Source organism: Dreissena polymorpha, chromosome 1 (genome assembly GCF_020536995.1).
Source record: "Dreissena polymorpha isolate Duluth1 chromosome 1, UMN_Dpol_1.0, whole genome shotgun sequence".
NCBI classification, from domain to species: Eukaryota; Metazoa; Mollusca; class Bivalvia; order Myida; family Dreissenidae; genus Dreissena; species Dreissena polymorpha.
Window position 1 is genome coordinate 31,033,227 of NC_068355.1, and position 27,678 is coordinate 31,060,904.

Genomic DNA, 27,678 nt, shown 5'->3' on the forward strand with positions numbered 1-27,678 from the left:
TGGGAAAATAGTAGTGAAATTTTAAACTTGTCATTAAAATGTTAAGGAAAAATGTTACATTAATAAAAAATTGTTAGGCTAAGACTTGTTTATCAGACCTTGTACTTTTTTCTGATTTTATTGGGAGCATTTGCAGACTGCAAAATTTTATTTTGTCATTCTTAGTTTCAATAAATTGAAATTATAGCACAACATGAAATTGACTGGTTACCTTTTTTCAGCATACAGCTTAAGACACCAATTAACACACATCATAATTATTATCATTATGTGATCTTTGCTATGGGAAATTTGGACTTGATGCATGTCCACAAAGTGTCGTCCTGGATTAGCCTGTGCAGTCGGCACAGACTTATAATGAACAACACTTTCTGCTTTATGGCTTATTTGTTTATCCCTTTCAGTGCGGGAACCGAATTTTGAAGGCCTTTGCAAACAGTTTGGATCCAGATGAGATGCCACAGAACGTGGCGTCTAATCAGGATCCAAACTGTTTGCTATTCTGATAATATTATTTGAAAAAAAAGCGAAGAAAATGCTAATTTTAGAAATTAAGCAGACGACATTTTAGCAGACGACAAATTTCCCAGCATGCAAAGGGTTAAAGGAAGTCTCTTATTAGCTAAAGATCCAGTTTATTCCAAAAGTGTTGTCCCTGATGGGCCTGTGCAGACTGCACATGCTTATATAGGATGACACTTAATGCACATGAATTAAGCCCCATTTTCGCAGAGCTTGGGCATGATCATGCTGAAAACAAATGTGATACATACTGACTTCTTTGGTGAGATCTGACACCTGTTTCTCCTGAGCAGTGTTAGTGTGTCGAAGCTGATCAAGCTCTATTCGGACATTTTTCAGAGTCTCCACCTCTTTCTGTAAAAAAGACACATATATTAACCCTTTGCATGCTAGGAAATTTGTTGTCTGCTAAAATGTCGTCTGCTGAATTTCTAAAATTAGCATTTTCTTCGATTTTTTTCAAAGAATACTATCAGAATAGCAAACAGTTTGGATCCTGATTAGACGCCACGTTCTGTGGCATCTCATCTGGATCCAAACTGTTTGCAAAAGCCTTCAGAATTCGGTTCCCGCACTGAAAGGGTTAAAAATAATAAGTATTTCATGGTTCTCGCAACTCCTTTTCTGTCAACTATTCATCATGCATGCTGTATGTCCTGAATTCAGCGTGACAGTCCTGCTTTTGGGATTTTTGTCCCGCCTTCTGAACATCAGATTATTTGTCCCAACATTGGTAAATAATAATGCTTGGTCTATCATTTAATATTATAAATGCAATTTAAGGTCCATTTTGCCAAAACTTTCCATAGCTTATGCCGGCCTTCATAAAAAAGTATAAGCTGATCACAAATTGAATCAAGAGTCTTGGATTTAAGATAAGATCCTCTAAGCTAAGATCTGTTGATAAAATGTCCTCCTGGAATTGTTGTGTTATATGTCCCAACATAACTAATATCTTGTATATAAACCAACAATGGTTTACATAAGCACATGCCAAGTAGCATATGAAAAAAGTTATTAAACAAAAGATGTATACACAACATATATATCCCCTTCTTGAAGCAAAGTCAACCTGTGACCTTATCATAATAAATTTTTTTTAAACTAACCAGCATACTAATTTATAAGATCTTAGTTTTTTTCTAGATATTGGGAAAAAAACTATTTTCACATCACAAGCCACTGTGACCTTGAACTTTGAACAGATCATCTCAATTTGAATAACTTACTTCCCAGTCAAGTAACCACTACACCACTTTGCTTGATCGGAGGTCAAAGGGTTCTCAAGTCATTGAGTGGAAAAGAATATTTTGCAACAACCCCTTGTAAACTTTACCTCTGACCTGTTGACCTCAAAATCAATATGCCTCCTGATTTCTTCCAAAAGTATATAGGATACCAATTTCGCGTATCCAAGGTCAGCATTCGACAGATACATGAAGAAACCCATTTTTTAATACAAGCTCAAGTTACATTTACAATTAAGGATTTTTTCTTTCCTACCAAGTTACCATCAAAATGTGCATGTTTGTTGGAAGGATGCTATAAAAACGACTAGTGCAATTAACATAAAGTTACTTTCACCATATTGTCAGAAAAAAGTTTGTGCAAGTTGAATTAAATCTAAATTTAAATTTGCTCATAGATTGTCTTAAAATTAAAAAAACAGTGTCGGATGCGCACAAGCAATCCATAAGTAAATCAACATGTCTCGCATAATACTGTCTCCTTCTACCTCAAATTTGGCCATAAAACAGCTTGTCTGGACTGTAAATGTGTGATTCATCAAGACATTAAAAAAACACATAGCTTATGACCACCCTGGCAATTTGTGACATAGGTCCAGTTAAAAGACAAAGGTGGAATGTTGGGGCATCCATGGCCAATGAACACATGTCTTGTATAAAAAAAATATTTTTGAGCGAAATTTGCTTTTTGAGAGTTTCAAGACATGCCCAATTTTTCAACTAAAGACTGTCAGAGTACTTAACAAAACCAGATATATTTCCTAACTTAATGGTCCAATTTGAGTTGTTGTATGCAAGATGAAAGTATTTATTTTGAAACCAATAAATGAGATTTATCATATATACTTTTTGTTTCATGCCAATAAAAAACAGAAGAGAATATTTACATTGATTTACACTCTAAATTGCACCATTATGGTCCATAAATGCAGACTTTTCTACAACCACAGGGAGGGTTTACCACTACAAAGCCCCCTTGATGGGGCCCAGCATTCCCTTCACACTCTCCAGGTCAAAACCCTTGTGTGGACAGATGATACTCACCTCCCGCGTAAGATTGAATAACATAAAATATTCTATACAAAAATGCTGTACTTATTTTTCTTTACTGTGTACTACTACTAGAAAATATCAAAGAGTGTAAGTATAAATGGTTTGTCTTCACAATTTCCTGACTTGAGCCAGACAATGTATGACATGTATGCTGTTATACTGTAGGTCTAATTGAAGAAAATGAAAATTTGCTGCTAACACTTCTCAATACGCTGTAATGACGATACAAAAATCTTCGTTTGTTGTAGTGTTAATAAATCCAGTTTCACTAAAATCATCAAACTGGTATATCTTGTAATCGCATGTCATTCCTATGCTGTACAGATTTTCAAGTGGACTCACTTCATTTTTAAAAGGTTTTCTTCTGTTTTGCTGAATATGTTGACATAGAGATATGATTTTTAAATCGTCAGTCTTCTCTGTGTTCTATTTTGTCACCACTTTTCACAAGCAAACTGCCTCTTGTATATCTTGTAAAGGCACTATTAAGGTATAATTAGGAAACTGTTGCATCTCTTTAACATATTAATACCTTATTGTTAGTAGCAATGTTTAAATATGTTATATTTGCAAAAAAGCATTGTTGCCTTAATAAGTCCTCAGAGTATTTTTCATTCTTAGGTCAAACCTTAAGTCTGCGGGGGTATTTTTTACTCTTAGGTCAAACCTTAAGTCTTTGTGGTATATTTTACTCTTAGGTCAAACCTTAAGTCTTTGTGGTATATTTTACTCTTAGGTCAAACCTTAAGTCTTTGTGGTATATTTTACTCTTAGGTCAAACTTTTAAGTCTTTGTGGTATATTTTACTCTTAGGTCAAACTTTTAAGTCTTTGTGGTATTTTTTACTCTTAGGTCAAACCTTAAGTGTTCAGGGTATTTTTTACTCTTAGGTCAAACACTGTCATGGTGGAGTAGTGGGTATGGCGTCTGCTGTGGGAGGTGAGGGACTGTCATGGTGGAGTAGTGGGTATGGCGTCTGCTGTGTGAGGTGAGGGACTGTCATGGTGGAGTAGTGGGTATGGCGTCTGCTGTGTGAGGTGAGGGACTGTCATGGTGGAGTAGTGGGTATGGCGTCTGCTGTGTGAGGTGAGGGACTGTTGTGAACATCCTTGCTTTATACACCAAGTTCTTGTTCCACCCAAGAGATGGACTACAAATCTGATGAAAAACTAAAGCTTTCAAAGCAATCATGCTAAATGTACTAGGTTTAAACTAAAACTGATAATGACTTGGTAAATAATGGTCAATGTCTCATATAGAACTATTAAACAGTGCTTCATAATCTGCACTGACCTGTAGTGTGAGGTTCCCTACTAACCTCTAGTGTGAAGTTCTCTACTAACCTCTAGTGCAAAGTTCTCTACTAACCTCTAGTGCGAGGTTCTCTGCTAACCTCTAGAGCGCGGTTCTCTGCTAACCTCTAGAGCGAGGTTCTCTGCTAACCTCTAAAGCGAGGTTCTCTGCTAAGCTCTAAAGGGAGATTCTCTACTAACCACTAGAGCGAGGTTCTCTACTAACCTCTAGAGCGAGGTTCTCTGCTAACCTCTAAAGCGAGGTTCTCTGCTAACCTCTAAAGGTAGATTCTCTACTAACCTCTAGAGCGAGGTTCTCTACTAACCTCTAGAGCGAGCTTCTCTGCTAACCTCTAGAGCAAGGTTCTATGCTAACCTCTAAAGGGAGATTCTCTACTAACCTCTAGAGCGAGGCTCTCTACTAACCTCTAGAGCAAGGTTCTATGCTAACCTCTAGAGCGAGGTTCTATGCTTACCTCTAAAGGGAGATTCTCTACTAACCTCTAGAGCGAGGTTCTCTACTAACCTCTAGAGCGAGGTTCTCTGCTAACCTCTAGAGCGAGGTTCTCTGCTAACCTCCAGAGCGAGGTTCTCTACTAACCTCTAGAGCAAGGTTCTCTACTAACCTCTAGAGCGAGGTTCTCTGCTAACCTCTAGAGCGAGGTTCTATGCTTACCTCTAAAGGGAGATTCTCTACAAACCTCTAGAGCGAGGTTCTCTACTTACCTCTAGAGCAAGGTTCTCTACTAACCTCTAGAGCGAGGTTCTCTGCTAATCTCTTGAGTGAGGTTCTATGCTTACCTCTAAAGGGAGATTCTCTACTAACCTCTAGAGCAAGGTTCTCTACTAACCTCTAGAGCCAGGTTTTCATCCTTGGCGTCCTCAAGGAGCCCGTGCAGGGTGCACAACTTGACCTCAAGGTCAGAGCTGTCAGTGAGGCTATCCTTAATCTGCTCCAACAGGTGGGGCAGGTCGTTGATGATCCGAAGGCGGTCACTGAACCGGTTGCGAGGGAAACCTGACCGGAATACAATATGTGTGTACTAAGTCATTGGATGATTCAAAGATGATCACTGAAGCCTTTATTTTCAAACAATAATGATACCCAAAACATTGTCATGGTATTTCCCCAAAAAGATCAAATAAACAAGAGGCAAGTTTTCTAGTTTTCCATGTATTCCAATTAAAAGGGAAGACAGAAATCATTTGTGACTAGCTCTCTGAAAAGGATGTTTGATCCATGTGTGAAAAGTGTTGTCCCAGATTTGCCTGTGCAGTCAGGGTCCACACTTTCCACTTTTATTGCATTTATTGATTTAAGGAAGACTGTTCTAGACAAAAATCCAATTAAGGCGGAAAGTTGACCCACATGCATTAAACACCCTTTTCACACAGCTAGGCTCATTTAAATTTCAGAGCCTCATCCAAGGCCCTACTCTGTACTGGTTGCCATGGTTACCTGCAGGGGGATCCCTGGGCTCTCTCTTGGCCACCTCCCTGTAGACATGGGGACACCGATACTCCAGCAGCTCTACAAACTTCTCAAACCCCCTCCTGCCCTTTGTCATCAGGACCTCTATGAATCGGTCTGAAAAACAAACACAACAGCTTAGTAGGAAATAAATGATCCTCACTATAGGCACATGTATTAGGCCTGGTTTTCCAAGAGCAAGGTTCAAATGCTGAAATGAAAATGAGATCATTATTAGCAATTACTGGTAAATCAGGAAGTTTTAAAAGAATACTGATTCCCCTATTTGAAGAAAATGGTAAATCCATTAAATATCAAGAAATAATCCCCCTATTTGAAGAAAATTGTGAATCCCTTCATTATAAAGAAATCTTAACACCCACTCTTTTTAATATTAAATTTTAAACACAGATATCAATGAAAGAATTTTAGAAAAATTAAGCAGTGTGGTTCTATGATAAAAATAATTACGTAACTTTTCACTTTTGGAAAATATTGGCTGCTCTAGTTAGATGTAGATTCTTTGGGGGTAAATTCCATAATTAATAGATAAGAATATGTAACATCTTAGTTAAAAAAGATTTGTTTACATGTTTTGTCTACAAAATTATTTTTAATGTTAGTTATAGATATATCTATATCACAGTACATAAAACGGCTGCAACGGATATCCGAAATATCTGAGATTCGCGGATCCAAACGAGCACACAAAACAACAATGAAATAGCAAATGATAAAACCAGTTGAGAAAACTCGTATGTTCCATTTAAAAAAAAATGCCTAAAAACACTGTATTATGTGAATTGGGAATAAGACATCAAACTGGGAATGGACATCATGTTGATGATTTTCTCAAACAAAACTATTCATGATCTACATATATTTTTGTAATACATTATCTATAATTTAAGCTTAATAAGAAATTTTCCATGACTTTTTCATTAACAGTGATTGAATTTGTATCACTTAAAGTGTATTTTGAAACCGTGTCCACAGTTTCATTTCATGAGGATTTTTTGTTTAACTTAATAAAAAATCCAGTTTTAAAGTAAAATCAATTTAAATGATGCTATTATATATGCAAGTATATGTTTTAATTATAATTTGTAAAACTAGATAAATGCAACATATAAAACTGCATATAATGCACTTTTGATAAAACACAATTTATTCCCAAATTGATGTCTTATTCCCAATTCACATAATACAGTGTTCTAAGGCAATTTTACTTGTTCATTTATTATACCACCTTCATGAATGGCAAAATCAATGGTATACATTTCAAAGTAATTTGTCATGATTTCGGACATAAATTTTCGGATACTTTTTCCCCCATTTACATCCAGACCGATTGATGTTGCGGGAAAATATGATCCCTGCCTATTGCATCAGTCTAAATTTATAGTAAATTGATAGTTGGTTGAATAAAATAATATAATTATAATATTACTGATTACTGACTACAGTAAAGGTGGCATGATTGATCGTTTTAGGTGTCCCACTTTTTGGTAAAATGTCCCGACATTTTAAATGGAATGTCCCGATTTGGACCTTAATTTTCTGGCATATATGCCTTATACAGTTTGTAAAAATCCAAGATCAAGGTCTCACAAGATAAGAGAAAACGGGGCCGAAGTCTGTAGAAAAGCGCAGTAAAGTATACTGTCCTAAAATTAAGAGACATTAATTATGGACTAAAAACCTGTACGTCCGAAAATTAAGAGTCACAAAGAGATTTTCTCCACAAAAAAAAAGATATTTATTTTATTTATTTTTTTTTTAAACCTTTAATTATATCAGTTAACCTGATCCAGTGTAGACAATAAAAACATATTGCATGATTAAAGTATATGTTGACTTGAATTTGTTTTTAAAACAGTAAAATATGTTAAATTTGATTATTTAAGACTTTCCTTATTTTTCCCCAAATCCGGTGTTTCATGTGATTATATTCCTCTCACAAAAGGCCAGGCCCTTTCCTCAAAATCAGATAAAAACCATGTGATTATCACTTGCACATTTATAAAATTCTGACTTATAAAATCGGGGATTATGTATAGAATATTGAGTCCTGTGCACAATAGTCAGATGTTGATTATAGCAACGTTTCATCGACGGTCGAGTCTACTGATGCAAACCTTGCTCAGTCAGAGGAAGGTTATCCAATGGAACCTGAGGCTCAGATTCCAATTTAGACAGTTGATACTCTCATGCACGGCTTCAGTTAAAAGAGTGTTAAGTTTAATAAACTCATTTTTAGTGTTAAAAGAAACAGGATTTTGCGGGAAATCACTCACCACTTTGATTTTTATATGCAACTTTTAGTTGTACATGTTTTGTAAGTTTTCAGCATAAATATTAAATTTCTCATCTTGTATGAAAACGCTGCAAATTTTCCCAATTTGACTGGTACCCAAAGTGGTGAGGACAAACACTGTCTTTAAACAAGGGCTGTTTGTAAAACATGCATGCCCCCCATATGGGCTGTCCGTTGTAGTGGCAGCCATTGTGTGAATACGATTTTTGTCACTGTGACCTTGACCTTTGACCTAGTGACCTGAAAATCAATAGGGGTCATCTGCGAGTCACGATCAATGTACCTATGAAGTGTCATGATCCTAGGCAAAAGCGTTCTTGAGTTATCATCCACAAATTATTTTACTATTTCGGGTCACCGTGACCTTGACCTTTGACCTTGTGACCTAAAAATCAATAGGGGTCATCTGCGAGTCATGATCAATCTACCTATGAAGTTTCATGATCCTAGGCGTATGCGTTCTTGAGTTATCATCCGAAAACCATTTTACTATTTCGGGTCACCATGACCTTGACCTTTGACCTAGTGACCTCAAAATCGATAGGGGTCATCTGCCAGTCATGATCAATCTACCCATGAAGTTTCATGATCCTAGGCGTATGCGTTCTTGAGTTATTATCCGGAAACCATTTTACTATTTTGGGTCACCGTGACCTTGACCTTTGACCTAGTGACCTCAAAATCAATAGGGGTCATCTGCAAGTCATGATCAACCTACCCATGAAGTTTCATGATCCTAGGCGTATGCGTTCTTGAGTTATGACCTGGAAACCATTTTACTATTTCGCGTCACCGTGACCTTGACCTTTGACCTAGTGACCTCAAAATCAATAGGGGTCATCTGCAAGTCATGATCAATGTACCTATGAAGTTTCATGATCCTAGCCCCAAGCGTTCTTGAGTTATCATCCGGAAACCACCTGGTGGACGGACCGAGCGACAGACCGACCGACATGTGCAAAGCAATATACCACCTCTTCTTCGAAGGGGGGCATAATAATAAGAATAGTACTATGAAAGTGCTTTTCTAAAAGTTCCACTGTCTGATTTTACAGAAAACAGCAATTAAATGTTTTAAAAGTCTTTCATACATGTGCATGTATTATGATATGACTACATGCAGAAAATAAATCAAATTTCTAAAAAATTTATGCACAAAAGGTCAATCAGAACAGATGCTTTGGGTATTTAAGGAATATGGATGCGAGTTGTTATTTTTAAAACAATAAACCGTTTTGCAATTCATGCAAATAAATCATTCTGGTTGTTGAACTACAATATGGCTATAACTGAATTATAAGATTGAGTTAGAAAATTTAAAATTGATTAATATTTCGAGTTCTCAATATGAACCTTCATAGGTAATCTTGTTAAATGAATACCACTGTTGCTGACATTAAAATGAAACTCAACACTAATGACTTTATAATGTTCACTTCGGCAGACATAATGACATTTGACATAGGCTGCTATGCACACTTAAAATGTAAGCTCTTGTTATAAAACCCACTTTCCATGAATTGAAGGCAAAGCTCCCAAACAACTTCATTTACATATGAAGTTTAAACAATTAGTTGTAAACAAGCCTCTGTGCAGGACGACACTGATTCACATTCTGATCTGGATAGGTTTACTGGCACATGTACATATATCTGATGATCAGTGACGAAGCATGAAGCATTATTCTCTCAAAAACATTACACAAAAAGTGATGTGTTGCATCAGATCAGCCTGTGCAGTATGCAAAAACAGACTTTAAACGAAAATACCAAAAAATCTAAAACTCACTCCCCAATTAGCCTGGGCAGACAGCACCTGCTAATCCAGGACAACATAATAGTACATGCATTAAGCTTCATTTTCCATGAGAAACCTCCTACTGATTTTCATAGCTAAGTTGGTGAAGCTCTGGAAAAATTGGGTCTTAATTTTGAAATGTAAAGTGTTGTCCCAGATTAGCCAGTGCATTTTGCACAGGCTAATCAGGAACAAAACCTTTCGCTTAGATTTTTGTTTAGAAGAGACTTCCTTTAAACAAAAAATTCCATAACTGCATGACGTGTCTTCTCTGATTTGCCTGTGCGCATTAAGCCCTATAATCCTATAACATGGCTAAAATGCTAACACATGTATTAGTTCAGATAAACATACCGGGTAATTATCTTAACAACCATTGTCCAAGACGGAATAACCTACTTGCTCTCTGCCGCCGGGTCTGGTTGACAAAATGGTTGAGTATGACCTCCCGGTCCTCCAGGGTGAGAACGCTGGCGCTGACCAGCTCAGCTATGTAGTCCTCGGGCACCAGGTACTTGCTGAACAGATAGAAGTTCTCTGTCAGCGTCTCGTGGTACTTCTCGTCTTCATCCTTGTCCCCAGCCATGATATTCACTGATAGATCAGCCTGTCCAGAGATAATGGTAATAATTCAGCCTTGAATTGGGGAAAACTGGGACTTATGCATGAGGGTAAAGTGTCATCCCAGATTAGCCTGTGCATTTGGCACAGACTAATCAGGGACGACTTTATCTGCCAAAACTAGATTTAAATTTATGAGAGACTTTCTTTAAACAAAAAACTCCATGAAAGCGGAAAGTGTTGTCCCAGATCAGTGCTTTGTTTCCAATCTTTGTAAGGCAGCCTTGGCCACTTGGCCACTTTATTTTGTAAAAAATTATTCACAAACTTTTCAAAATTGTGAAAAAATGAGTCACGTTCTGTTCATGATTGTGACAAAATGAGTTGCATTTTTTTTTTAATAATGACAATTTAAGTCACAAATCCTAAAAAAATGTATACGTGAAATTCTCAAATTTGTGAAAAACAAGAGATGTGTTCGTCAGAGACACAATGCCCCCTACTGCACCGCTTTGAAATACAATTTCTATTTAACATTTGGCAGGTATAGAAATCATCTCCCTTTAAAGCTTATAATTCCCTTGGATAGGGGGGGGGGTCTGTAGACAGTCAAAAATGATTAAGTCAGACATCACTGATAACCAAGGCCGGTGGTTTATCAAAGAGATCATAGCCAGAGTTCATCATGTATCTATGGACATAAGTCCACAGGTATGTAATGAACCCAACCATTCACAAATTAGTAAAGGAAAGAAATGATAATTATATCAAAAAAAAAAAACTTTGACAAATCAATCATTTGAGTTATAAATAATCAAAATAACAAATCTGTACAGTAACTGTGAAAAGAACTTAAATTCTTGGTAAGGAAATATATAATCTGAGATTTATAATTATATAAATTACTTCACTTGAAAATAATTGTCTCTAACAAATCTCTATTTTTAGTAGCTAATAATTAAAAGCTACTACCGTGACTGTAGATTCACCACTCAAAATGTGCAGCTCCATGAGATACACATATCAAGTTGCTATATTCAATATTAAATAATTATCTCCCTTTAAAGCTTATTACTTCCCTTGGATTTGTATTTTTGACCTTAGACCTTGAAGGATGACCTTGACCTTTTACCAGGATGTGTTTGTCAGAAACACAATGCTGCCTACTGCACAGCTTTGCTTTATTTAACAAAAATATATAATTTGGCAGGTCAGATAATTATGTCCATTTAAAGCTTATAACTTCCCTTGGATTTGTTTTATCGACCCCATGACCTAGTTTTTGACCCTGCATTACCTATATTCAAACTTGACCTAGATATTGTCTAGATACAACTTCTGACCAAGTTTCGTAAAGATCGGATGAAAACTATTCGAATTAGAGAGCGGACACGAAAAGTGTGACAGACTGACAGACAGTGCGAAAACTATATACCCCCTTTTCTTCAAAAGGGGGCATAAAAATTACAAAGGAAAAAAGCCCAGCAGACTAGCCTGGGATGACTGCGCATGCTAATCTGGGATTACGCTTTACACACATGCATTAAGCCCAGATTGACCAGATCACGAAACACTAAATATGAATGCTCTCAGTCTTCTTGTTGCAAAGAAGATTATTTGAATTATTTTCCGAGTTCCTTTCTTAAAATGTGACCCCTCTGGCGTGGTCATATTTGACACGGAATGATTTGAAAAAAAATAGTGAAGGACCTCTAGATAATGCTACGTACCAAATATGAAAGCTGTGTGCTTTTTGTTTTCAAAGATTTTTAAATGTTTTCCCTATAAACATCTAGATGATGCTTAAAACAATAAATGAAAGCCATTAACTTAGAGGTTTAAGAAAACACCATTTTTATAGGTTTTCCCTATGTAAGTCAATGTTAATCTGGTGAGGTGTCCCCTAAGGAAAGATCAGTTTTGACCCCCATGCAGGGCATAATTTAATCAAACTTTTTTGCAGAACCATGATGTTATGTTACATAGCAACTACCAAACCTGTCGGCATTGCTGTAGCAGAGATTTTTGTAAGCTTTCATTTTTTTTATGGAATTATTCAGAAATTTAGACCCAGTGCTGTGACAATTTTGACCCCAGGGGAATCAGGTTTTAACTGAACAGTATATAAGAAAAAGAAGTTTACCCTGGGGGAATGAATTGAACAAACATTCTATTTAAGTTTAATATCAAATTTCTGTCCCGTGGTTCAGGAGATGTTGTTTGAAGAAAACATTGACAGAAGAAGTCACGCACACAGAGACACTCACATTTTGATCAGGTGAACTAATTGCACAACTGCTTTAATTCCTTATACCAGTATATTACAGAGGATATTATAAAGCATAACATACTGGTAATGACTAAGTCTCATATACTGAACTAACAAACAATAGTGCAGATGTTGAATAAGTTAAGCGATACTTGACATTCATAAAGAAGCTCAAAAATGAAGGAAGTTAAGAGTGAGTTGTAAAAGTGATTACCAAATTACAAGGATGTTTTCTAAGGGTGTCAGTTGATAGAAATAGTGTAAATCTATGTCATCTACTTAACCCACAACTTAACTCCCATTAAGGATTGACATTCTGTTCCTTGTAAAGAAGAAACACTAATTTAAGGAAGTATAATCATGTGAGGAATTTTGTTGAAAATATCGCAAATATTACAATGTTCTGATTGACTGATTGTCAGGTCTATATCTGTCACAAATATGAATTAAAAAATGGGGTCACTGCGAATTATGTTTCACAATGAATGAACCAAGGATGGTGTTGAATAATATGTGTAAAATAAATAAATACTGAGCCATGAACCTTATATTTTACAGAATAATCCAGCAAGCCCATTTTTTAGCTATACTAAAAAAAAATTGAAGAACTAAAATGAATAGCATAATTATTATTGTAAAGGTATTACGAGTTGACATATCTTTTAGTTTTGGCATCATGTTTTCATATACAATTTTCAGACATGCAATATTTATACAGATATTTTGCTATTTATAATAGTTGAAAGTGCTTGAACGTTTAATACAGAAAAGAAAACTTTATCACCATAAAAAGGACATCAAGAAATTGAACAGTCACCATGAATAATGTTCCATGAATAATGTTCAGGGGCCTGAGATTGCTCTTATTAAAACCATATGAAAATCAGAAAAGAAACAAATGCATGAAACCCTTAAGGCACTGCTCATAGAATATTGCGACAAATGTCATTGAAGTCTTTTGTGCAAAACATGAAGGCAATCCAGTAAACAGCTATATAGGGGACATAGCTGTTTAATGGATTGCCTTCAGCTATATAGGGGGACATAGCTGTTTAATGGATTGCCTTTATAAAAGTTATGTTTTGCAGGAAAGACTTCAATTACATTTGTAAAGATATTTTGTTTGCCTTTCAGTGGAGACCTTGATTTTGAGGCTGTGTAAATGACTCAGTTTTGCACATCATCCAAATGACTTAAAGAGTGTGGCCAAGTTTGATGAAAATCCTTCAATTGGTTGAGATATAGACTGGACACAAAAAATAGAAGCTCAAACTTTTGACCTTGAAGTATCACCTTGGCTAGAACCTTTGACCTCGAAAAATCACCTCCACCTTGAGCTGGGATGACTGACTCATGCCTTATGCACATTGTATCAATGAATTAAATATTGTTGCCTTATTTGATGAAAATCTTCAATGGGTGGAATTCTTTACAAGACACAAATACAGACTCAAACATTTTAACTTGACCTAAAGCAGGCATGACTATGTCATGTCTTCTATACATTTTCTGAATGACCAAAGTATTTTTGGAAAGCTTAATGAAACTCCCTCAAAGGGTGTAAGAGATATGGTGTGGACATGAACAAAGATGCTGAAACCATTGACCTCAAAGTATTTGACTTTGAGCTGGCATGACTAATGCAGCCTTTCTGCACAATGTCTCAATGCCCTAAATATTTTAGGCAAGTTTCAAAACAATCCATCAAATATTAAAGGAGATATAGAGTGGACAAAAAAGTGTTATGAATAGAGTGACTGACAGAATTACTGCCTGACTATGGGCATTCCTATGATCACCCTACCTCTTGCAACAAGGTAATTACAAGATCCCTACCTCTGTGTGCTTGAAACATGGTAAATTCGTATGGAAAGTTTGACCAAAAGTTGTAATTTGTAATTGAACAAGGCATGTCAAAGTACACTATGAAAATTGACTTATTAGTGATTTGGTACAGATGATAATTGTAATTGTTAAATGTTGAATAAATAATTTATTCCAAAATTTGAATACTTTGTAGTCAGCCTTCAAAATAACGTGTGGAACTCATGAAAAGCATGGAACTGGTCATAATAACACCACTAGGGAATGAACAAAGCTAGTCTGTATAGAAAGTTTGACTGGGAAAACAACTTGTTTATATTTTTATCAGTCTCCAACAATCTTCAAATTCTTTTTTATCGCAGGTGTCAAATGAAGTTTAAACCTTGACAATATGAATTACATAGAATTTAAAAGTCAGATGTAACAGTTCATTCTAATTTTCCCTACATTCACCTTTTTTAAAACTTTTAACAATTACTTTTAATCAAACCTTTTAATTAGTCTCTAAAAGTAAAAAAACTGACGTAAATTTTTTACAATTTGTTCTCAAGTAATAATTTTATGAATGGATTTATACTCACCTGATACGAAATATACATTAGGATTTTACCCATATAAAATGTAAACTGATCCGCAAAATACACAAGAAGCGTGCAAGCCTCTGGCTAACTAAGCGATCAATATCCACCCAGATGCTATGTAGCCTCAGTTTTATGTAGTTGATGTGTAAACCCCTCAAATAAAGGCAGGCTTCCTGAAAACGCCGGACCGCCGTATTTGTCCGGCAAAATTCTTTACGGTCCGGCGAAGTTTTTTATATCGCCGGTCCTTGTAACAGGCCAAAAAAAATATGATTAAATACCGAAAAGTCTTATACTTGCGAAAAGAAAGTAAACTTCCTATTAGTATCATTCTTTCATGAATTTCGAGCCTTTTTGTCATTAAGAACACAAAAGCGTCACTAGTTCTTAAGAGTGCTCTCCCTTTGTTGTTTTTTCGAAAACGTCAATTTCATTTGTCTGATACATCTATCCAATTACAAAGGTTGTAACAAAAAAATTCACATGAATAAAATGTTGTCGCTAAAGTTCTCCCATCCACATCGTCAGCTTCTGTGGTCATCGAATCAGATAGTGAATCGGAACCAAGCATTGTCAAGTCTGTGCCTGAGAATGCAACCATGCAACAGCCTCATTTTACCGTGGACAATGACATTGCAAAACTGTGTGACGAAGACTCTGATTGTGATTCCGATGATGGTCTTGACTTTGAGGATGAAGAAGGCAGCACCAATCGTGTTATGTTATTTTGTTTTGATTCTTACTAGAATTTAAAGCTGTTGTCCATCATACACTGTAATCACTAGAACACGCAAGTGTTTTTGTTTTACTTTATGAAGTGTACTTATACACAGTCTGCACATTGCAATAAATAGGAGTTAAACTTTACTTAATTCTTCAGTTATAAACTCATGTATTTCGGTCAGGTGTCTGGTTGACAGGCACCTTTTGGGACTTTTCAGGAAGCCTGGGGGAGGAGGGAGGTACCTATCAGGTGAGTATAAATCCATTCATAAAATTATTACTTGAGAACAAATTGTAAAATTTTATTCCATGATTTATACTCACCTGATACGAAATATACATTAGGATGATTTCTAAGCAATCAAAGCATGCTTACCCTAACATATACGGTGGTGGTCATGTAACTTCTTGTTGACTATTTACATGATCTTCTACTTGAAGTATGTAGATTATACCAATCCTTGGTAATCAACCCTCTTTTTATAAAAAAAATGTACAGTGTGGAAATATCTTTTCCTGCACGATCCGCATAAAATAAAAACTTCAATCCACGTTCACTGAGATCCTAGTTGCAGAACACTAGGAGTTACATTCCTAACATAAAACTTTATAAATGTACTTTCACTTGCTCAATCTGCTGCTTCCAGTATTGCCCTAATGGAAACACCATTATGCAAAGCCCATGATGGACCTATAGAACGTGCAGAATGTGCTTTAACTTTTTTCTTTGGACTGTCATAAGCTTCCTGAATAGTCTTTACAATATAAGAAGATAATGTTTTTTACTGACGCCTTTTCATGAGGTGCATTCACTGTCAAAAATAAACTAGTCTCGTCTCTGCCATTTTTATTCCTGAATTTCTCTGTTTGTTTAAGATAAATAGCAATGGCCCTTTTTGGGTCTAACAGATTGTTCTGCTTGAACGTAGGAACAAATATATTAACTGGTTTGTGTCCAGGTTGGTCATGCTTAGACAAACCTTGTCTTACAAATGTTATTCCTTTGGCTTGAACTGACACGGCACCTTCTCCAAGCCTTAACGCTTGAAGGTCACTGACCCGTCTGTACGTGGTGATCGCTGTAAGAAAAACACCTTTGTAAGTGATATATTTAAGCGAAGTTTTCCTCATAGGTTCAAATGGAAATTTGTGTATGGCTGTTAAGACTTTGGGAAGATCCCACTCTGGCAGCAATCTACTAATGAGAGGTCACAAGTTAAACACTCCTTTCAGATTTCTGATTACATATGGATGTTGACCAACTGGAGTATTGTCAATAGGAGGTAATACAACAGAAAGCATTGACCTATAGCCTGCAATTGTTCTGTATTGTAAACCCTCTTCGTATAGAGAAGTTAGAAAGTCTGCACAGTCAGTTAAAGTTGCTGAATATTAATCAATTTCCCGTTCAGAACACCAGCAACTGAATTTGATAAATTTGGATGAATAATCTTTATGTGTTCCTGCTCTCCAACTGGCTGAGAGCTGCGTTCTAACTCTCTTTGAAAAGCCTTTATCTCTAAATAATTTGTTGATAAATGCCGTGCAGTCAGATTGAATATTTCGGGGTTTGGATGAAATATTTGAGTTTGTGGTTGTTGTAGTAATTTTGGAACAACTGGTAACTTCAGTGGATGGGCTTCACTCATTTCCAACAGTTCCGGGAACCGATGGCGTCTCGGCCCAAACGGAACTATCAGTATTATTTTGCAATGATAATGTTTCATGTACTGAATGACTCTGGGAATGAGACATATTGGTGGAAAAGCATATGCAAACATTCTTTCCCATGGAATCGTTAATGCATCTGTGGCTAGAGCCTCTTGATGGGCAATCCATGAACAAAACATCAGTGTTTTCCAATTGTGTACTGAAGCAAAAAGATCGATCTGAGGTTTTCATCATCTTTGAAAGATTTGGTGTACTACAGAATGATGAAGGCTCCATTCTGTTGGTTTTATTCGAAAACGACTGAGCTGATCGGATAGAATATTTAACCTGCCTGCAATATGAGCAACTTTTAATGATATGTTGTTTTGAATTGCAAACTGCCAAATTTGCCAAGTCTTGTAGCAGAGTTGTGGAGATTTTGCCCCCCTTGTTTGTTCAGATACTGTAGATAAGTTACAGTCTGTTCGTATAAGAACCCTCTGATTGCTTAAAAGTGGTTGAAACCTCTGCAATGCTATGAAAATTGCTTCCATTTCCAGACTGTTTATGTGTTTCAGGGACTGCTCTCGTGACCATTTTCCCTGAATAATTTGATTCCCCAGACATGCCCCATATCCTGTCATGGATGCATCGGTCTCTAGAACTTTGTTCGCTGTCCATGGTTGAAAAGATTGGCCTATCATTAAGTTGACTGGATTTAACCACCGTGACAGATGTTTCTGCAAGTGAATTGTGATAGGAATTTGATATTCAAGATCTTTTGTACTGGGTCTCCAGAAATGCAGAAGATTTAATTGTATGGGACGCATGTGAAGTCGAGCATGTGGTATTAGATTCAAACACGAAGCCATTAGCCCTATCAGCTGTAAATATTGCTGTGCTGTGGACAGACTGTTTGCCATAATGTCCTGAACTATTTGAGCAATCTTTCTGCTCCTTTCCAATGTGGGAGTGAACAAATATATGTGTTTTTTAACCATGTTTGTAAAAAACAAGAGATGTGTTTGTCAGAAACACAATGCCCCTTATTGCGCCACTTTGAAATTATCATTTAATTATTTTTTACCTTTGACCTTGAAGGATGACCTTGACCTTGAACTTCCACCACTCAAAATGTGCAGCTTTACGAGAAGGCCGCTTTGAAATATTATTTTTTTGACCTTTGACCTTGAAGGATGACCTTGACCTTGCAGGATGACCTTGAACTTCCACCACTCAAAATGTGCAGCTTCATGATAACGCGGCTTTGAAATATTATTTTTTTGACCTTTGACCTTGAAGGATGACCTTGACCTTGAAGAATGACCTTGACCTTGAACTTCCACCACTCAAAATGTGCAGCTTCATGAGAACGCCGCTTTGAATTTTTTAATTTTTTTTGACATTGAAGGATGACCTTGATCTTGAACTTCCACCACTCAAAATGTGCAGCATCATGATAACGCCGCTTTGATTTTTTAAATATTTTGTTTGACCTTGAAGGATGACCTTAACCTTGAACCTACACCACTCAAAATGTGCAGCTTCATGATAACGTCGCTTTGAATTTTTGTTTGACCTTTGACCTTGAAGGATGACCTTAACCTTGAAGAATGACCTTGACCTAGATCTTCCACCACTCAAAATGTGCAGCTTCATGATAATGCCGCTTTGAATTTTTTAATTTGTTTTTTGACCTTTTACCTTGAAGGATGACCTTGACCTTGAAGGATGACCTTGAATTCCACCACTCAAAATGTGCAGCTTCATGAGAATGCCGCTTTGAATTTTAATTTTTTTTTACCTTGAAGGATGACCTTGACCTTGAACTTTCACCACTCAAAATGTGCAGCTTCATGAGATACACATGCATGCCAAATATCAAGTTGCTATCTTCAATATTAAAAAAGTTATGGCAAATTTATAGTTTTCGGACGGACAGACACCATATATTTGACATTTGACCTTGAAGGATGACCTTCACCTTCACTTTTCACCACTCAAAATGTTCAGCTCCATGAGATACACATGAATGCCTTGCTATCTTCAATATTGAACAAGATGTGGTTGTGAAACACAATGTCCCCCTATATGACGTTTGACCTTGAAGGATGACCTTGACCTTGACCCTTCACCACTCAAAATGTGCAGCTCCATGAGATACACATGCATGTCAAATATAAAATTGCTAGCTTCAATATTGCAGAAGTTACATTACATGAGCAATTTTGACCCATATATTTGACCTAGAAGGATAATCCTGACCTTTCACCACTCAAAATGTGCAGCTCCATGAGATACACATGCATGCCAAATATCAAGTTGCTATCTTCAATATTGCAAAGGTATTCATAAAATAAGCGATTTGGGCCACATATATTTGACCTCTGACCTTGAAGGATGACCTTGACCTTGACCTTTAAACACTCAAAATGTGCAGCTCCATAAGTTACACATGCATGCCAAATATCAAGTTGCTATCTTCAATATTGCAAAAGTATTCATAAAAAAGCGATTGGGCCACATATATTTGACCTTTGACCTTGAAGGTTGACCTTGACCTTGACCTTTCACCACTCAAAATGTGAAGCTCCATGAGATACACATGCATGCCAAATACCAAGTTTCTATCTTCAATATTGCAAAAGTATTCATAAAATGAGCGATTTTGGCCACATATATTTGACCTCTGACCTTGAAGGATGACCTTGATGTTGACCTTTCACCACTCAAAATGTGCAGCTCCATGAGATACACATGCATGCCAAATATCAAGTTGCTATATTCAATATAGCAAAAGTTATTGCAAAATGTTAAAGTTGGCGCAAACCAACCAACAGACCAACCAACCAACAGACAGGGCAAAAACAATATGTCCCCCACTACTATAGTGGGGGACATAAAAAGTTATGGCCAATGTTAAAGATTTCGGACACCATAAATTTTACATTTGACCTTGACCTTTCACCACTCAAAATGTGCAGCTCCATGAGATACACATGCATGCCAAATATCAAGTTGCTATCTTAAAAAGTGAAAAAGTTATGGCCAATGTTAAAGTTTTTTTCGTACGGACAGACAGACTGACTGACATACTGAGGGACAGTTCAACTGCTATATGCCACCCTACCGGGCCATAAAAATTATTTTTTTGAGGTGGGAGTGGGGGTGGGGTATATTGTGATGGTGTGGTGGTCATTTATTAGATGATCTTTAATTTAAAAAATAATAATGGGGGGGATTGAGGTGGGATTTTGGGGGGGGGGGGGCGTGGGGGATGGTTTGGACGGAGTCAATTGTGGTATGTCAGGTAAGAGTTGTTTTGTCAAAGTATCAATCGAATCTAATCATAAATAAAGAAGTTTTGGCAATTTTAGCAAAATTTAATAATATGACCTTTAGAGTCAAGGTCATTCAACGGTCAAGGTAAAATTCAATTTGCCAGGTACAGTACCCTTATGATAGTATGAAAGTATTTAAAGTTTAAAAGCAATAGCCTTGATACTTTAGAAGTAAAGTGAATCTAAACACAAAATGTAACAATATATTCAAAGTTACTAAGTCAAAAAAGGGCCATAATTCGGTAAAAATGACAACCAGTTATGCTACTTGTCCTTTACTGTCCCCTTATGATAGTTTGCGAGTGTTCCAAGTATGAAAGCAATAGCTATGATACTTTAGGGGTTAAGTGGACCAAAACACAAAACTTAACCAAATTTTCAAGTATAAAGGGCCCATAATTCTGTCAAAATGCCAGTCAAAGTTACATAACTTTGCCTGCACAGTCCCCTTACAATAGTTAGTAAGTGTTGCAAGTATGAAAGCAATGGCTTTGATACTTTAGGAAACAAGAGGGCCATGGTGGCCCTGGTCGCTCACCTGAAAAGTATTAATGATAAGTAAGGGTTGTAAAACATCTTTTTGTCAAATTCAATGGCTTTTTATTACCATTTTTTATTGATTTGTAAACGGTGAAATTTGATATGATTAGTATCAATGAATACTTTTGCAACAGAACAATGCAAGCAAGCACTGTCAATAGCCTATTCATGAGAAGCTGATCTAAAAATAGAACAATGATGTTCTCTCAAAGATGCTATTGATTGTTGCTGCTAAGCAGGTGGCTGAAATGGGTCAGTTGGAGAGATTAGAGTGAATTCCTGACAAACCATGCATCCATGAAACACAATTCCAGTTATAAACTGTTGTTCCTCCCTTGAGTAATATTCTGCAGAACAAATTTTACTAAATGACATTTTGAGAATATTTAATAAAGGTTATTCAGATAGCAAAAAACATGTTTGTTGTTGTTGATAACCACCAATCATCATAAACATCATTAGCACTATCACAATTCTCTTCAGAAAATAAAACAAAATTCAACAAGCTTTTTGTCAATTCAAATCCCGTCCTATGGCAGCTATACTTTCAACAGACCGGAACCATTATCAAACTCGGCCCAAAATCATTAGAACCAATGTTCTGACCGAGTTTCATGAATGTTGCACTAAAAATGTGACTTCTAGAGTGTTCAAAAGGTTTACAATAGCTATATAAAGAAAACTACCCACACCCATGTTTTTCAAAGAACCAGAACCATTTTCGAAATCAGCTGTGATATCATAAGAACAAAAGTTTCACAAAGATTGGAAATAAATGTAAATTCTACATTGTTAACAAGGTTTAACTGTAGCCATATAAGGAAAACTGCCCCGCCCCCTTCTGGCAATGATTTCAAGAGACTGAAACACATTTTTAACTCGGTCCAGATATCATAACAAGATTATTAACATGTTTTTTCAGCTGAGATTTCATTGGAACAAATGTTCCGACTCATGAAGATTGGCAAATAAATGTGGCTTATAAAGTGTCAACAGCCCCCAGCATCCATGTTTTTCAACAAAGCAGAAGCATTTTCATGTTCTGATCAAGTTTCATAAAGATTGGATAATAAATGTGACTTCTAGAGTGTTAACAAGGTTTTACTACATAGCCATATAAGGAAAAATGCCACGCCCCCTTGCAGCCATGTTTTTTATAACGGATCTCAACCATTTTCGAACTCAGCCTAGATATCATTAGTACAAATATTCTGACCAAGTTTCATGAGCATTGGACCAAAAATGTGACTTCTAGAGTGTTAACAAGGTTTTACTATAGCCATATAAGGAAAACTGCCCTGCCCCCTGGCAGCCATGTTTTTCAACAGACCAGAACCATTTTCAAACTCATCCAAGATATCGTTAGAAAAAAGGTTCTGACTAAGTTTCATGAAGATTGGACAATAAATGTGACTTCTAGAGTGTAACCATGGTTTTACTATACACTAAAGCCATATAATGTAAACTGCCACGCCCCCTGGCGGCCATGTTTTTCATTCAACTGGAACCATTTTTGATCTCTTCCAAGATATATTTGGGACACATGTTCTGACCAAGTTTCAAGAAGATTGGACTAAAAATGTGACTTCTAGAGTGTTAACAAGGTTTTACTATAGCCATATTAGGAAACTGCCACGCCCCTGTCAGCCATGTTTTTCAACCAACCAGAACCATTTTCAAACTCGTTCAATATATCATTATAACAAATGTTCTGACTAAGTTTCATGAAGATTGGACAATAAATGTGACTTTATTTATATAAATGAATGGTATTGGCCTTAACTTGTTCGGTATATATTTCACTGAAGTAAACAATATTTGTTCAGACTTGTTTTATTTTGACAGAAGTTTTATTTTATAATAAAATCAAATGTAGTATTATCCTGTAGTTTTATAATGTGAAACAAAATAGTTAATGTTGTCCTTTAAAATAAATACACACAAATGTCGAGAATATAAATGCTTGTACAAAAATAAATCATTACAAAAAATTGTCAATTTGTCAGTAATTGATGTAGGCCTTTTATAATCATGACCAGTTTAAAGCTAATTGCTGCTCCTACATTGAGCAAAAATTGATGTTCAACAAAGAGCAACAAGTTACAAGGAATAAAATTAAACTCATAGAGGCCGAAACAAACTAAAAGGAAAATAACACAATATTACAAAAAATGTAAAATAAACAGAGATCTGCAATCTGCTGCATGTTTGCTATAATTATAAGGACAGAAATATGATTCAGTAGGAATAAACCTACTGTTATTACTTTTAGTTTCTGGAGACTTAAACAACATTATTTTCTTTCGATTTATTAATTAAAAATTTACAGACACAAAATTCAGGTTTTTAAGAATTAAGAGACACTAAATCCTGTATGGGTATGTAATGTATATAGCGCCAATTATTTCAATGAATAAAAGCACGTGCTTGTAAAATACCACACTGTGTAGTATAATTTACTTTAGTATTTGTTTCACGGTAAGCTGCTGGGTGAAACCATTGTATATTACCGGTACACATAGTTATTTACCCAATAACAACAAGGCTATTGTCAAGCAATATTGTCCCCTACCGGCTCCACCATTGTCAGAAATTCCACCATTTTCAGAATTAAAAAAAATAAAATGGGTTGCCATAGCAACCACAATTTTTGACGTAGGAACAAAATGAAATGACGTGCATAATGTCCATATTGCCATCTATCTATGTTTCAAGTTTCATGAAAAAATATTAAGAACTTTGAAAGTTATCGCAGGATCCAGAAAAGTGTGTGGGACGGACAGACTGACAGACGGAGCGCAAACCATAAGTCCCCTCCGGTGAAACCGGTAGGGGACAATAAGGTAATTGTCCCTTGCCTTAAGGCATTACTCTGCCAGGTTTTATGACCTTATTCTGGTAAAAATGCACGATCAAAGTGTCACCAGTAAGGGCAACAGGGCAGAATTCAGGCAAAATAGCAATGTAAAAAAAACTGTCCGAAAAGTTAAGAGTCATTAATTTAGGACGAAAACTGGTATGTCCAAAATTATAGCCACGAAATATCATTATTTTGGAGAAAAACAGGAGTGTCCGAAAACTTAGAGTGTCAACATATGGAGTAATTACTGTACTCTCACAATATTACATTTCAGTTTTTGACAGACTTACCTTTTTTCAAAATCAGATATATTACTAACATAAATCAGCACTTCTGTAAATAAACCTCCAGTCTTAAATTACGAACCAAACTTTCTTGGACATGAAAAAATCTGCATGTACGCTGTTTTCTAATACACAAGAAAATCACCATTTATACAAAATGTCTTGATATGTATTGTAACTTTCAACTACAGGTAAAAACTGTTAAAATGTTTCTTGTGTATGAACAGCATAATGATTAAGCCACTTTCTAACTGGGCAATAACGGGGAAGTCTCCATAAGATCTTATCATGATGCATTTTGTTCAAATACATGTTAAATGTTTTTCTTCCTTCAGAATAAACCAAAAATTTCACCTGGGATAATCATAAGAGCTTAAGGTAATCATTCCAATCATGTCAAGTAGTAAGAACGACACTTTAAACTAGAAATGGCGCGGCAGAGGCCGACGCGTATCCCCACGTCGCATGTTTGACCCAGGGGCGCCCCATGGTTGGTAATGGGTCCATGCATAGTTGAGATTGACCGTATTGTCAAAAGAGATGTTCAGTATCAATTTGAAGTAAATCGGTGTAGAAATGAAGAACTTATAGTAAAAGGCAATTTTGGGTGGGCGTGGCCTATGTGGGCGGAGCGCCCCAGGGTTGGTAATGGCGCCATGCATAGTTGAGATTGACCGTATTGTCATAAGAGAGGTTCAGTATCAATTTGAAGTGAATCAGTGTAGAAATGAAGAAATTAAAGTAAAAGGCAATTTTGGGTGGGCGTGGCCTATGTGGGCGGGGTGCCCTATGGTTGGTAATGGGGCCATGCATAGCTGAGATTGACTGTATTGTCATAAAAGAGGTTCAGTATCAATTTGAAGTGAATCGGTGTAGAAATAAAGAAATTATAGTAAAAGGCAATTTTGGGTGGGCGTGGCAATTTTGGATGGGCGTGGCCTATGTGGGCGGGGTGCCCTATAGTTGGTAATGGGGCCATGCACAGCTGAGATTGACTGTATTGTCAAAAGAAAGGTTCAGTATCAATTTGAAGTGAATCGGTGTAGAAATGAAGAAATTATAGTAAAAGGCGATTTTGGGTGGGCGTGGCCTATGTGGCCGGGGCGCCCCAGGGTTGGTAATGGGGCCATGCATAGTTGAGATTGACCTTAGTGTCATAAGAGAGGCTCAGTATCAATTTGAAGTAAATCGGTGCAGAAATGAAGAAGTTAATGTAAAATAACATAAAAAATGAGTGAAAATCTCTGACCCGGCCCCGCCCCAACCCCCATAACTTTTGACCCAGGGGTCAGATCAAAATTCCGTCACTGTGACCGTCGCACATATGCTCATAGCTACCATGTATGTAAGTTTCAAGGTTCTAGTGCTAATAGTGTAGGAGGAGTAGGTGGCCAGGACGGACGGACAGACACACATCAATACAATATCCCCACTTTTTCTCCAAAAAACGTGGGGATAATAAGAAACTTAAAGGACCCGTATCAAACTATTAATGGTATTTCATATTACACATAACAATAAAACAATGCAAATTCCCACTGATGACCCACACAAAAGTAAGGCTAAAGAATGAACATTGTACAGTAATTTAAGTTTATAACTGCTCTGAGTGGTCTAGAGGTCACCCCAAACGGGCTTTATAACCTTTATTTTATATATATCATTGTATTTCAATTTGAAATGGCTGAATCATTTTTACCATTTTAAAGCTGGCCGAGTTGATATTTCTCACAACAATTTGGTTTTCTCAACCGACCAGAATTGATCAGTATTCGTCAGATACATTCTAAAGCTTAACTCTTCCATACTGATTTTCGCAAAAATTGTACCAAAAAATGCCAGAAGCATCAAAAATACGAAAACCTTATCATGTACATAACGGAATCCTCAAGACTATTATTAACCTGTGACGTATACTCGCTTTGGGTCACATGAGTGCCAATTTCATGTGATTTCCACTTCCGCGCTTTTCAAAACAAAGAAAAACTACTAAATCACAGGTGTTGGGCGCGTGGCCAAGTCACTTAAACACTATCAATATGTCATAAAACAAAAATTTTCATCATTTTGACAAAAAAAGTTCTGATATATTATATATATATACAAGGTAGGTATCTCTACACACAGAAAACTCACCTAAATCAACATGTTTAAGCCATTAAGTGCCTAAATGGCGCTCCATTTTTTAAACATTTACCATTTTGATGGGAAAGGTTGCCTCGTGACGAAAAATGACCACGAAAGGCTACTTGCCAACATAAACTACAAGAAAACACTTCTCAAACTCGTAGAAATGCCAGGTCGGCTTTCGTCTGACCGAACATTCAGTGCCGATTTATACAAGAGTAAAAGTATCGAAATACGCGCCCTACACCTGTGCTTCGAGTCTGTGCATTTATTTTCATTATCCAGTTGAGTCCATGCCTCGAGCGAATCACGTGGTTTTACATGTGACCCGCGCGTGTTTAAATTCAGATCATTTCTCTCCATGGAAAGAAATTGAAAAGCACTATATTTGAACTGATTTTGGGCATTTCTTGACCGATTTGTACCAAATTTTTTGCACATCTGACATAAATACCATCACATTTTGAATCATTATCATTTTTTTTTGCGACACATACCGTAACAAAAATGGGAAAATATACCAACATCAACTCGGCCGGCTTTAAAGGTACCCTTAAATTATGTCTTATGTTAACTGTTTAGTCTGTCACATGACCAATTAATACAACACAATGATTTAATTGTAGGCTACAAATAAAAAACTATTTGACAAATATTTTAACAATTAACTATAATTCATTATGATGAAACATTAGGTGGATTTTAACATTGCACAGTGCCCTTAGTTTTTTTATAGAAAATTACCCAGACTCATGTGATGAAGTCAAAAGTTCAAGATGGCGGAGTCATGCATATCAGCATATTTAGGGTATTTTAATTAAAATTATGGTGCCATTAAACAAAATTTAACAAGCATTTGTTGAATTGATATACCCCTCCAAGTACATTTTGTTTATAGATGGTTGCAGAACTAAACGAAACTAAGGAAAATAACTCCTATTAAAGAAAGTGTAGGGTAATGGTTCTTCTCATTAATCAGCGCCCTCACACTACTTTGGGGGAAGGGATCCGCAGCCCTTAAAAGGGGGAATTTTCGCGGCGTTTCCCTTTTTGGGGGATTTTTTTACTTACTCTCTCATTATTACATTTGTACATGTTTGCAATATATTTATTGCATTTTTCATAATTTAGTATGTTTGCAAAGATTAAATTGAAATAGAATTGAGATATAATAATCATGAGACATATCTTTCTTTTTTTTTTCTTTTTTTTTTTCTTT

The 27,678-nt window shown here is 36.3% G+C and overlaps 2 protein-coding genes across 2 annotated transcripts in view; one reads left to right on the plus strand and one right to left on the minus strand.

The window, feature by feature from the left end:
* Positions 1-27,678, plus strand: part of LOC127875130 (uncharacterized) — a 162,733-nt gene that overhangs the window by 93,279 nt on the left and 41,776 nt on the right. The gene's annotated exons all lie outside the window — the stretch shown is intronic.
* LOC127865167 (caspase recruitment domain-containing protein 10-like) overlaps positions 1-27,678 on the minus strand; it is a 54,965-nt gene that overhangs the window by 25,993 nt on the left and 1,294 nt on the right. Inside the window, exons 2-6 of the mRNA XM_052405146.1 lie at positions 16,034-16,736; positions 10,099-10,306; positions 5,574-5,702; positions 4,966-5,132; positions 774-876 (exon numbers count right to left, since the gene is read on the minus strand). Coding sequence (XP_052261106.1) covers positions 774-876; positions 4,966-5,132; positions 5,574-5,702; positions 10,099-10,306; positions 16,034-16,057 — 631 coding nt within the window. The 5' untranslated portion in view covers positions 16,058-16,736. The remainder of the gene's footprint in view (positions 1-773; positions 877-4,965; positions 5,133-5,573; positions 5,703-10,098; positions 10,307-16,033; positions 16,737-27,678) is intronic.